At 54.2% G+C, this 11555-nt stretch overlaps 2 protein-coding genes across 5 annotated transcripts; one reads left to right on the top strand and one right to left on the bottom strand.

The window, feature by feature from the left end:
* Positions 1-1600: 1600 nt before the first annotated feature.
* On the top strand, positions 1601-11478 carry RASL12 (RAS like family 12). 3 transcript variants are annotated; one of them, XM_041469374.1, is made up of 6 exons: positions 1601-1734; positions 7596-7712; positions 7792-7848; positions 8917-8990; positions 9076-9266; positions 10042-11478. In XM_041469374.1, exons 1-6 carry the CDS (start codon positions 1641-1643, stop codon positions 10424-10426), a joined length of 918 nt encoding a protein of 305 aa, XP_041325308.1. In that variant the 5' UTR covers positions 1601-1640; the 3' UTR covers positions 10427-11478. The 3 variants fall into 3 exon arrangements, with proteins under 3 accessions (XP_041325308.1, XP_041325309.1, XP_041325310.1); XM_041469375.1 differs by lacking the exon at positions 1601-1734 and adding an exon at positions 6569-6743; XM_041469376.1 differs by lacking the exon at positions 1601-1734 and adding an exon at positions 7229-7339.
* KBTBD13 (kelch repeat and BTB domain containing 13) lies at positions 3355-5219 on the bottom strand. 2 transcript variants are annotated; one of them, XM_041469371.1, is made up of 2 exons: positions 5064-5219; positions 3355-4823 (listed from the first exon to the last, which is right to left on the bottom strand). In XM_041469371.1, exons 1-2 carry the CDS (start codon positions 5106-5108, stop codon positions 3726-3728), a joined length of 1143 nt encoding a protein of 380 aa, XP_041325305.1. In that variant the 5' UTR covers positions 5109-5219; the 3' UTR covers positions 3355-3725. The 2 variants fall into 2 exon arrangements, with proteins under 2 accessions (XP_041325305.1, XP_041325304.1); XM_041469370.1 differs by having other exon boundaries at positions 3358-5217.
* Positions 11479-11555: the final 77 nt, after the last annotated feature.

The raw sequence follows: 11555 nt of genomic DNA, 5'->3' as shown, positions 1-11555 counted from the left end.
ATGCAGCAGTTGCAGCTTCTCCTCTCCACACCAGACCAGAAGGACCCAGATGATTCTCCTGCTCCATCCCCACCCCTGGAAGCACCAGACACACAACTTCAAAGCTCTGCCTTGGTGTCTCATTTTATGGACATGGATCATAAGAGTGTTTGTCATGCAGGCACTGACTGCATAGCAGGAATGTTTATCTCCTCACCCACACGTCCCCACCCTTGATCATCTCAGCTGTTCAGATTAGATGAAAGAAGATCCAAACTGCCTTTGGCTTAGATTTTTGCAAAACACAAACCAAACCAGTGTTGTCCCTCCACCTGGGGTGATGAGTGTCATGTTTTCAGCTACAATCAAGTGGGGATTCTTAAAAGATTACATAATCAACAGAATAAATTGTTTTCCTAAAAACTGAAGGCTCCTGCAGGAACATGTGTTGGTCTCAGCTTAGGAAGAGTTCAGCTGACTTAGTCATGGTTGAATATTGTAATTGAAATCCACTTTGATCACATTAGCTTCTCCTTTTAAACCAGAAATGTAAGGAAAATACATAGTTCCATGTGGATAAAGAAAGAAAACAAGCTGCCCTTGCTCTGAAATACATGAGGTTTATCCAGTGCAATGAAAAATGGTGGAGGCAAAGGTTTGTCCTCAAGCAACTTCATGAGATCAGAACAGAGAGATGGGGAACTGCTCACTGCCCTCATGCTCTGTCCAAATAAGGAAAATTCAGGGGATGCTTCCCTAAACTGTGGAGACAGTGGTTCCAAATGAAGTGGAGCATGAATGTCAGCATCAGGAACATCTGGATGCCCAAGGGAATTTCTGTATATAACTGAAGGACAGAGAATGGGAGATTCAGATCACTGTACAGGATGTGTGTCTTGGCTTGGCAGTGGAACAGTGGACAGTGTTTTCACATAAAGTATGTTATTTTCCTGTGAATTAGAAACAGATGTAATTTCTTTGAGTAAAGATGCTTGGGGGTTCTTCTGCAACATGTTTGTCTTTTTCTGTCAGGACGCCAACTGGCACAATCCAGCAGAGAAAATCCTTATTGTATCCGTACCATTTTCCATTGTACCCTTCCAAACAATCTCCCAGTGCAATGTGCTGCCATCAAGGTAAAACACTATGTCCATTCTCCCTGCATCTCCAGGTGGGTGCCAGACAGCAACAGGAAGGTACAGCTCTGCATGGCTGCCTTCATTCTTGCCTGGATGCAACAAGGAAACTTGGCATCCAGGTTTTGGGGGAGTTGACCCATCCATCCCCAAGGATGCTTTGTTCCTGCTCTTCTCTAATGGCACTGAAACAGAAAATGTGGCACCCTCTATGTCCTAGGGAGATATTCCTGGGGAGCTCACAGGCTCTTTTTGGAACTCCCAGCCCTGTTTTTCCTCTTGCTTTCCCTTGGTTATACAAGCTTTTATTTTTGATACGGCCCATATAAGGCAAGTCCATCTACAGACAGCTTTTCCTTACATTCCCCCTTGCCAAGATGATGTCACCTTAAAAACGAGACTTGCAGAAGGTTAAGCTGTGATTAGGCAGATCGTGTCGCCTCGAACTGTGATCTTTGGCGGAGCGAGCACCGTGAGCATGGAAAGGGGAAGATAAGGGTGCTGTGCTGGTGCCAGTGGTGCTGAATGCTGGAGCAAAACACACTGGCAAAGGCTGAGCAGCTTCTCACCCTCCTTAGTGGTTTGATTAGTCCTGCATCTTGGATTGTTTCTTGCAGAGGTAAGAAATGTATCTTTTTTCCTCCCTTTGCGCATAAAATTATCTTGTGTTACTTTCTGGATCACAGTTTAGATTGATGGATGCAACAAATGGCTCTTGAGAGCATCCATGCCATACTCAGCTGCCTGCCAAGACTCAGACTTTCCCTCAAGTGCTACACTTAAAATCTTAAAACCTTTTGCATTTTGTTGACAAATATCTTTGTAAACCCCTGAACTGTCAAGAAGCAGCATGTGGAGGTGGGGAGGAGGTTGTATCACTTGGTGTCAGAGCTGGAGGAAAGGAGTGAGCCTGCCAAGTTCTGTGGTCTAGGGTTGGCCACAGGAGCCCAACATAAATATTTTAGTAACAGAATTATTTTAACTTCATTTTAATGGATGTTTAAGCTGTTTGTTCAGCTTAAAATTGTTTTAAAGGAACATGTTTCCATGTGCTGCTCTCAGGAGAAGACAACGTGAAATGTTAATTCACAGAATTCTGTGAATTCTGTGAAATGTTAATTGGCTTTGTCTGGGAAGGGGACAATGATTTGATCTGATGGGTTGCTCTGCAGTGCTGCTCAGCTCCCAGTGCCCACAGTGCAGAGCTGGGACAAGTCTGTTGGTGTTCCCTGCCTTCCCTGTGCCACTGCCAGACCTGCGGCTCCACCGGCAGCAGTCCTCTCGGGGGTGACATTGGGGTGGTGGCCTGGCCCAGTGGCAGAGAGCAAATGGGGACAAGGCGCATCCAGTGGTTTTCCATCTGGCTGTGGTTGCAAGCTGGGGTTTTCTGGTTTGTTTTGGTTTGCAGTTGTGTTGAGTGGGTTTATTCTCAAATGCGGGAACTGTTTTGAAAATGCTGAGAACTTGGCGGGGATCAGCAGCGGAGATATTTGAGGCATCCCAGCTGGTATCCCTTCCGCTCCTCCCGGCATGGACAGCACAGGCAGCCCAAAGCTTGCCCCATGGATGGGAAACCAGCTGAGCCAGGATCTGGGTTTGCTGCTGCCCTGGTCCCTGTGGTCACAAAGGGGAGCTCTGTGCTACCCATCTGTCCCCAGAGCTGGTGTTGAGGGCTGTGAGCCTTCAACACCAGGTAGTGGGATCTGATGGAACAGCTCCTCTGCCTGTGGAGCTATGCAAGCCTGGTATCACCATGTAATAGCTCCCTCATTCCCTTTTGGCACTCTCTGTATTTCCAAGCTTTGCCATGTCCTCAAAACACCCTGACTTGGCTCAAGCAAGTCTCTGGTGAGAGCCAGTACTTGCCACCCTGTTGGGTCTGTGTTGGGGCCTGGAGTGGGGGTGATTGATGGTTCTCAGGTCCCAGAAAACCCTTGGCACATTAAGCACCTGATGCCCAGGAGCTGCTTTCCTTTACTCCCCATCTCCCCTCCTCCTCCCAAGACCCCACTGCAGCCACAGAGAATTCCCAGGGGAGTGCGGGGCTTTGTGGGAACTGCACTCCCACGTAAGGCTCTGAAACAGCCACAGCTGAAAAAGCATTCAGGGGCAGAAGCGAGTCCTGACACAGATCCCTGTTAGGAGGTATTTTCCTTCAGAAGCATGGGAGGAAAAAACCCCAAACTCAAGAGTAAATTAAAAACACAGTAATGAGAAGCTTTTCTATAGCTTTCCTTTTAATTCCAGCCTGTAATGAATGATTTCCCATCAAAGCAGAGAGGAGGTGGAATGCTGCACACCCTCAGAGTGCAGTCAGAATAAATAAATCATGTTTGCATCTCTATGGTATCTGTCCTCTGCAGAAGCCACAATCCTGAACACAGCTGGCTTGTGAGCTCGTGGCTAACAGGACTTTGTGCCCGTCAGGGCAGGAAGAGGCAGACAGCAGCTGCCCTTTGGGAGGGTCTGATGTCACCTCCAAGGTCCAACATGATGCGTCCCTGGACCTGAGCGCAGCTCCGTGGAGGAGGAGAGGAGCCCAGGGGAGCAGCGAGTGCAGAGCTGAGGCCATGTGCAAGGAGAGCATCCTGACATGGGATGGGGGACCAGCTACGTCGCGATGTCATGGTCACGTCTCGGCAGCCTCAGGAGGAAGGTCTGCAGGGAGCCGCTCCGTGGGAAACCTGCCCGCTCCTTCTTCTGCTTCCAGGTCTCCTCTTCCACGGAGTAGAGGAGCGTCAGCATCTTGTTGACGGTGTAGATGGTGTCACCCCTGACGACGGCGGTGAAGAGAGCTCCCTTGCTGTTCATGAACTGCCCAGGCAGGGCACTCCACTGCCGGGACGTCAGGTTGAAGCAGTCGATGACACAACGCAAGAAGTCGTCGTAGGGGCCGTTGCGCATGACGTAGAGGTTGTCACGATGGGCCACCATGCAGTGCCCGTAGCTCTGGTGCCGCTTGAGCTCGGTGACGGGAAGCCACGCGTCTTGCTGGGTCTCGTACTCGTAGATGACAGTGGTGTCCAGTGGCTGCCACAGGCAAACGAAGATCTGCCCCAAGGCCTGGGCACAGGGCGCTGCCGTGCTCGGTTGCGGCAGGTCAGAGACGAACGTCCAGGTGCTGGAGGCCAGGTCGTACCTCTCCACGGACTTGAGCGAGATCTTCTCGTACTCACCACCGATGGCATAGAGGTAGCCCTCGTGGCCCACCAGCCTGACATCGTAGCGCAGCTGGTGGGGGCTGGGGAACTGGCTCCAGGCGTTGGCATCAGCATCGTAGCAGAAGCTGCTCTCCACCACCTGCTTGTTGGCCCCATAGACACCACCCACGATGTAGATCTTATTATCCATGGTTGCCATGCCGGCTAGGAATGTGCTGGCGCTCAGCGGAAGGCAGGAGAGGGTCCTCCATGTGTTGGTGTCCTCGTCCAGGTAGCAGATGGTCCTGGAGAGGTCCTCCAAGAACTCGAAGGTGGGTGTGTGGGCTCCCACTGCCACAAAGGTGCTGGGTAGGAGGGCTTCCACATAGGCCAGCAGGTCATCGGAGAGGCAGTCCAGGTACTCCTCCAGCTCAGCGTAGCTGTCCCTGATGTAGAGTGCGGCGCAGTGGAAGAGATCCAGGAGGCCGAATATGGCAGCGGCTTGGTACAACAGGATGCAGTTGTCAGAGTTGATGGAGTGGATCAAGTACTTGGCCAAGGGCTTCACCTGCAGGAAGGCAGCACATTCCACTGCCTGGAAGGTCTCCTCGCTGCCAAGGATGGGCCTCTCGCCCGCCAGCACCCGCAGCATGGCGAGGAACCCGGCTGCGCTCAGCTCCCCCAGCCCGATCTCCTCCTGCGTGCTCTCCCTCATGCCCGAGCGGAAGAGGGCACGGAAGTACTCACTGCTCTCCACCAGCAAGGACTTCTCCACTGAGAATGACTGCTCCTCCACCCGGATACGCACCCGCTCCGGGGGTCCTGCCTGGGAACCTTCCTCCTCTGGGGTCATCCTCTCCTGGGACCTCAGCGGCTCTCAGGGGTGGGGGAGCCCCTCTGTGCCGTGCCCCTGCACAGCCCCCTCCGGCCTTCTCCACCCTTTGATGCCTTTGCTGCACTGCCCGGCGGCCTTGTAATATAAATACCTTGGGCTAAAGATAGCTGAGCTCGTGACCGGGGCCCTTCAAAGGCATCCACCAGGCTCAGCTGCCCCCCCAAACTCAGGCAGGTTTCCAGTGTCACCAGCCAGCACTGGGCACGGCAGAGGTGCCTGGATCATTCCATGGAGTATGCCCAGCCACTCAGGAGAAACCAGGTTTTGCTCTCTCTGCTCTCAGGCATCCTCCTTGTCATGCCCTACGGAACAGTCCCCAACCTGGAGAGGGCAACGCACTTGCATGGCTGGGAAGAACATCTGGCCACACTATTTTTTTCCCTTTAAAACGTGGAGTTTACAGCCCAGGGAGGTAAACAACATCAGCAAATCTCATTGCCACCCAGCTCAGCCATGGAAAAGGGGCTTGGATGTTCCTCAAGTGTTGCCATGGGCAGGGAGAGACCTTCCTTTGTGACCCTCTCCATGGCAGCAGCATCTGCAATATCCATCCCAGCTAAAAGGAGCCATAAGCCAGCCTGTGCTTCACCTGGGCATCTCATAGTGAGAAAAAGGAAATGCAGCAGCCTCTTCTCACCATAAAACTTCCCCTCTGGCATCAGGGCTTGCCCAGCTCCCCATAATACCTGGCTGTGGGAAGAGATAAACCCCTGTTTACTGACACAGAGCTTGACAGTGCGGAAAAGTGTTATTTGTGGCACATCACTTGTTTGTGTGCTAATCACAGGTTTTTCTGGCTAGAAATCCCATTTCAGCTCCACCGTGGGGTGCCAAGGAAGGCTGACAACAGGGCTCACTTGGGGGCTCCTTCCTGGATCTCCCCATCACTACCTGTGATTAGTTTGCAGCTGGTGTTTTGTTTTGATGAATAATTTAACCTGAGCAGCTCATCCTGTTGAAGGTCTATTTTTTGCTCCCTCCTTAACCCCTTCATCCCAGCAGCTGGGAATTTTTCAGGCAGTGCATGATGGCAAAGCTGTTGTCTCAGGATCGTGGCCACAGCAGGTTCACCCAAAAATCCGAGGGGAGAATGGAAAAGTTTTGCACTTGCACCACTGTCATTGATTCTCATGGATACTCAGCTTAAAATACCCTGTTTAGTTCTAATTGCTTTTAAGCATCCTAGACCTGTGACCAAAGGGGGTCTAGGGTAAAAGGTCCTCAGAGGAGCTCTGCTTCCCGCAGGGGAGTTATCCCTGTGATCCCCATCCTCCCCATGCCTGGGGCTTGCAGGGACTTCCACACTCCCAGACTATTTTGGGAGGGTTTAAAAATATCCTGCCTGTATTAACGGGCAATATTCCCAAGGGCGCAGCAGCCCCGCATGGCCACGGCGCAGCCTTGGTCCCCCAGCCTCGGCTGTGCTCCCCCCGCAGTCCCTCGGGGCCGGTCCAGGGGCCGTATCCTGTGGTCCCGGGCATCGAGCCCTATCCCAAATGGCTGTGATCACCATGGCAACGCTGACTTCAGCCTCCGCCACCTACTCAGGCTCAGAGCCACTGGGTGCCGGCTGATGGATTGGTACGGGCACCGGTGAGTACTCCCCGGGCTCCCTCTTCCTTTTGGGACCGAGGCTTTTGGGTGGCAAAAGGGCATTTCTCTGCCTCGAAAACCTCTGCCGGCAGCAAAGGTGTCTGTGCTTTAACTGCGTCCGAAGGAGCCGGGCAGGTGGTGCTCAGGGTGGCTCACGGGCAGCTCCGGGTGCTGCTCCCGCTGCCGGAGCTGTGATGAGTTCGCCGGCCTCAGCCGGAACAGAGGGACCAGGCTTGGGCTTGCCGGGGGCACGGCGAGGAGCTGAGGGCTCACGAAGGTGCCGGGACACGGCGAGGTGGCCCCAAGCCCGGCCCGGCAGGTCTCGGGCCCGGGGGTCCCTGCCCGAAGCCGGGGCAGCTCGGGGTGCCGGCGTGTGCTCTGCCGCGGGGACTGTCCTCGGGGTGGCCGGGGCAGCGTGTCCAGCCCCGCGGCGTGGCAGCTTTCCTTACAAGGAGTTTGGCTGGAGCCCGAGCAGCGGGAGCCGCGCTCGCCTCCGCCTGCCTCATTCATCGCAGCCCCGGCCGTGCAGGGGCCGCTGCTGCCCCGGCCCCGCGCTCTCGGAGAACCCCGCGTCCCCTCCGGCCGTGGGTTTTAAGGTGGGAGGCTGCGATTCTCTTCTCTTTCTGTGGTGTGATGGGTGGGCAGAGGGCTGGAGGGTTCTTTTCTTTCGGTGGGGTGCTGGCCACCACCGTGGGATGAGGATGCCAGCCAGCCTCAGGATGCGGATGGAAGAGAGGGGATCTCCCACCCTGGTGCTGCTGAGCCCTTCTCTCCCCCGGGCTAGGGCAGTGAGCAGGTCCCCCCATCCGACATGGCAGCGGGTGCTCCATGTCCCCCGGCTCTCTCCCGCAGGACCGAGGATGTCCTCGATGTTCGGCAAACCCCGAGCCAGCAGCGAGCGGCCGCCCCAGAGTCCCCTCCCCGAGTGCAACGTGGCCATCCTGGGGTGCAGAGGGGCCGGCAAGTCAGGTGAGACGGGCAGGGCATCGGGGAGCTGCTGGGTGCAGTCAGGGGACACCTGCCTCACTGCCTCTTTCACCTCCTGCAGCTCTGACCGTGAAGTTTCTAACCAAGAGGTTCATCAGTGAATATGATCCCAACTTGGGTAAGGCGGTTCTTATCCCATGGAGCATCCTTCCCATCTCCCACGTTTCCCATGAATGTGGCATGTAAGGGGAAAGAAAAAACAACCCACCCAAATTATATAAAAAACAACAAGAAGGGCTGGATTTGACCCAAAACCATCTGCAAAATCAGAGGTGAAAGCAGTGCCCTCTTTGGGGGCACTTCCCATGGGAACGTTGTCTCCTCACATTGCCCCCGAAAAACCAAAAGCTGAATTCTTGAGGCTCTCTGAGGAGCATCTCATGTCTGTTGGGCAGGGAAAAGGCTGAGGAAATGAGGATGGGTGCACAGCAGGCGACCCTGGGGCTGAGTTTTGCAGTGAGCAGTTCTGGGCATATTTTTTCCACTCATTTGAGTAATTAATAACTGTTTTCCTAGGCCTGACTCCAGGCTGTGGGGAAGAACCATAAATGATTTATCAGGGACATTAAGGAGTTATGGACCTTGTCCAAGAACCAACTCCAGCCCCTAATAATTCAGTGACTCTTAGAAAAAAGGATAAATCCTTTCTTCCTCAGATATTTTTGGGAATGTGGTTTCATCTTCCCACGTCAAAACCTTTCCGAAACACATCTGTTAAAAGCTGGCCCAAAGAAAGCATCTTTCTCCTGGGGGAATGGCTCAACGGCTCTCCCTGCCTGCCCTCCTCCCAAAAGAAAGGACTGCTCCTCTTGCCTGATTTATTGGGAAACAGTCCCATGTCAAGCCCCCAGCTTGTTTTATCTCATCAGGCCATGGCTTTTAGATAAGGGCCGAGCCCTGGGTGCAGTGATTGTTGTGCCAAGCTCCTTCCCCTCCCTCCCTCTCCTGTGGGAGCCCACGCTTGCAGCACGTGGGGAGGAATAACTGCTCCTAGCCCAGCAACATCACCACCAGTCCCCCAAAATAATGTTATCTCAGGAAGGAGTAAGGTGGGAGGAATTGGTAGAGGATGTTCCTCATCAGGGCTGAAATTTTTCCACGGTGTCCCAAGCATCCTGGGCTTTGCTTGGCTTTGAAAAAGACAGGATGTGCCAGCCCATCCTCACAACCACCCTTCTTCTTGCAGAGGACACCTACTCCTCGGAGGAGCTGGTGGACCAGCAGCCTGTGCTCTTGAAGGTGATGGACACTGCTGACCAGGTGAGGCACTGGGGGGCGTGGTGACCAGCTGGACCACGGCTGGACCACGGCTGGACCGCAGCTCAGCCACTCCTCCAACCCCCAGGATGGCCCTGGGAACTGCGAGCGCTACCTGTGCTGGGCCAGCGCCTTCCTGGTTGTCTACAGCATCGACAACAGGAAAAGCTTCGAGGGCTGCCAGCGCTACCTCGAGGTGCTCGCCCTGCACGCGCGGGGCTGCCAGCGCCGCTGCCCCGTGCTCCTGCTGGGAAACAAGCTGGACATGGAGCAGTACAGGTACCAGGCACGCGGTAAGGCTGCCTGCTCCCCGTGGGAGAGAGCTCACAGATCCCCATCCCTCCTGCTGGGATGCAAAACCCAAATCTGATTTCTTCACGGGTATTTCCACCCACATTAGTATTTGCAACATCCTCCCACATCCCCGAAGTTTCTGCTCTCCTGCCTGAGGGCTGATGTGTTTATTTTGAGCCCGTTGGTATTTTCAGTAGGATGTTTTTTGGCTGAGTGGTGAGGCAGCGTCACCATCCCTGGCAGGGCTTGAGCCGGAGGAGCCCCTCTGGACGTGCCCTTCCTTTCCCTGGAGCCCTCTAGTTCCAGCCCCACTGCCAGGACTGGATGTGCCCAATATGTTTTTCTGGCCTTTTGTGCTGCTCTGTGGTCCCACGGGCCCCTGAGTCACGTGCGTTGCTGGAACCCTTGTGCTCCCAGGATAGAGGTATCCCCCTCCCCACAGCAAGGACCTGCCCCATCTCCTCCTCCCTGCTTCCCAGTGCACTGTCATCACACCCACCCCTGGGTTCCTGGAACACATCCCTAGCAGGGGAAGCTGTGTGATTCCCAAGGAACACAAAGAGACCATTACTCTGGGATTTTGGTAAAGGCAAAACTCTTTGGACTCATGTACCTGCTTGTCCTAGGGCAGGGATGGGCAGGTGCTACCTCGGTGCTCTTTGGGAAGGAGGCGTGGGATGCAGGATCTGTTACCTGCACCTTTTTTGGGTGGCTGCTGTGCCCCAGGGGTTCCTGCACCCATCCCCTCTGCTCTCACCAGGCAGGTGCTCTCAGCAGAAGGGATGTCCCTGGCCAGCAGGTTCGGGTGCCTCTTCCACGAGGTGTCGGCATGCCAGGACTTCGCTCGGGTGCAGCACGTCTTCCACGAGGCCGTGCGGGAGGTGCGGCGCCAGGCGGAGTGGAACCTTCCCGTGCGGCCACTCTTCATCTCCGAGGAGCGGCCCTGCCCGCCCGTGGCCACGCCGGTGGCCCTGCCCACGCACCACAGCTTGGCCACCTGCACCTTCAACACCCTCTCCCCCGTCAGCTACAAGGAGATCCCCTCAGTGGCCCAGGCCAAGCTGGTCACCGTCAAGTCCTCGCGGGCTCAGAGCAAAAGGAAGGCTCCCACGCTCACCTTGCTGAAAGGCTTCAAGATATTTTAGGACACATCCCTGTGGGCTGCAGAGAGGGAGGAGAGAGACCCTCATCTGTCCCCCCAGCTCCACAGAAGCTGGGACCTTCCATGATGGATTCACAGGCACTGCAGCAGCTGCTGGCAGATGGTGGCCCCGGTCTCTGTGCCGGGGCAAAGCCAGCAGTGGCAACTTGGCGAGGAGGCAGAGTGCCAAGGGTCTGACACGGGCTGTGGCATCGCTCTGCCTGCCCCTGCCCGGGGCTGCTGTGGTGTTTGCACCCTGTTCTGCCACTGCCGCTGGGGCCAGCCCAGTTTTCTGTGAGGATGCAGCAGCTCCCAGAGGAGGCAGAGCTGTGGATACCATTGGCAGGGGAAGGGCCAACCCCATGGCCACAGCCAGCTTGGACACCTGGCCCACAACTACAGGAGCCCAGGAATGGGGAACTAATCATTAATCCAGCATGGAGGCACCCATCTCATTCATCCCACAGGTCCCCGACTAAGCAATAAGTAGGAGGAATTTTTATTTTTTTTTAAATCCAGATAAAAAAGGTGCAGATACTGTTTCAGCTGCTTAAAGGCCTCAGGTGACCTGAAATTGATACCTACACATCAACCTAAGTCACACCAAAATTGCTGCTTTTTTGCTCAACTTTTTACACTATAGCATCCCTTTCCAAAGGCTTTGCAAAGAGATGATTTGCTGACAAGGACATGGTCTGCAAAGCCTGTGTTTAAAAGATTGATGCATTTCCAATAATGTCTTAAATTATTTCATGGCTTCTACGTGTGCCCAGTGAAGGACACAAAGGAAATCCTGGAGCAGACCAGGCTCTACCTGTGCCCCAGCCAGCATCAAGGGCTGGATGTTTGGTTTCAGGTGCTCCATCAGATTAAATGTTCTGCTTCTCCCTGGAGTTGCAGTTACTTTGCAGAGTAAAATATCTATGTGTATATTTGTACATATATATATACAAATATATATATATATGACCTTACTGACAGAGAGATGCAATATGGCATTTTGATCAACCACTTTGGAAAGTATTTTAATAAAGAGGATTCTGAAAAGAATAAAAATGTCTCAGCTTCAGTGTTGCTGTTTTCCTGAGGGGAAGTGAGGGTACTTTCCCTGGCTGACTTCAGGCCAAGCTTCC

This window comes from Pyrgilauda ruficollis, unplaced genomic scaffold, assembly GCF_017590135.1.
Source record: "Pyrgilauda ruficollis isolate IOZ18807 unplaced genomic scaffold, ASM1759013v1 scaffold23, whole genome shotgun sequence".
In the NCBI taxonomy this organism is placed as follows: Eukaryota; Metazoa; Chordata; class Aves; order Passeriformes; family Passeridae; genus Pyrgilauda; species Pyrgilauda ruficollis.
Note: the sequence above shows the minus strand (reverse complement) of the source record. Positions and strands in the feature narration are given on the sequence as shown.

Bases quoted from the DNA above. Each gene is read 5' to 3' on its own strand.
- RASL12 (XM_041469374.1), top strand. From the start codon at position 1,641: ATGCTGGAGCAAAACACACTGGCAAAGGCTGAGCAGCTTCTCACCCTC. The intron at 8,991-9,075 runs GTGAGGCACTGG...TCCAACCCCCAG, and splicing joins TGATGGACACTGCTGACCAG to GATGGCCCTGGGAACTGCGA. The intron at 9,267-10,041 runs GTACCAGGCACG...TGCTCTCACCAG, and splicing joins CTGGACATGGAGCAGTACAG to GCAGGTGCTCTCAGCAGAAG.
- KBTBD13 (XM_041469370.1), bottom strand. From the start codon at position 5,108: ATGACCCCAGAGGAGGAAGGTTCCCAGGCAGGACCCCCGGAGCGGGTG.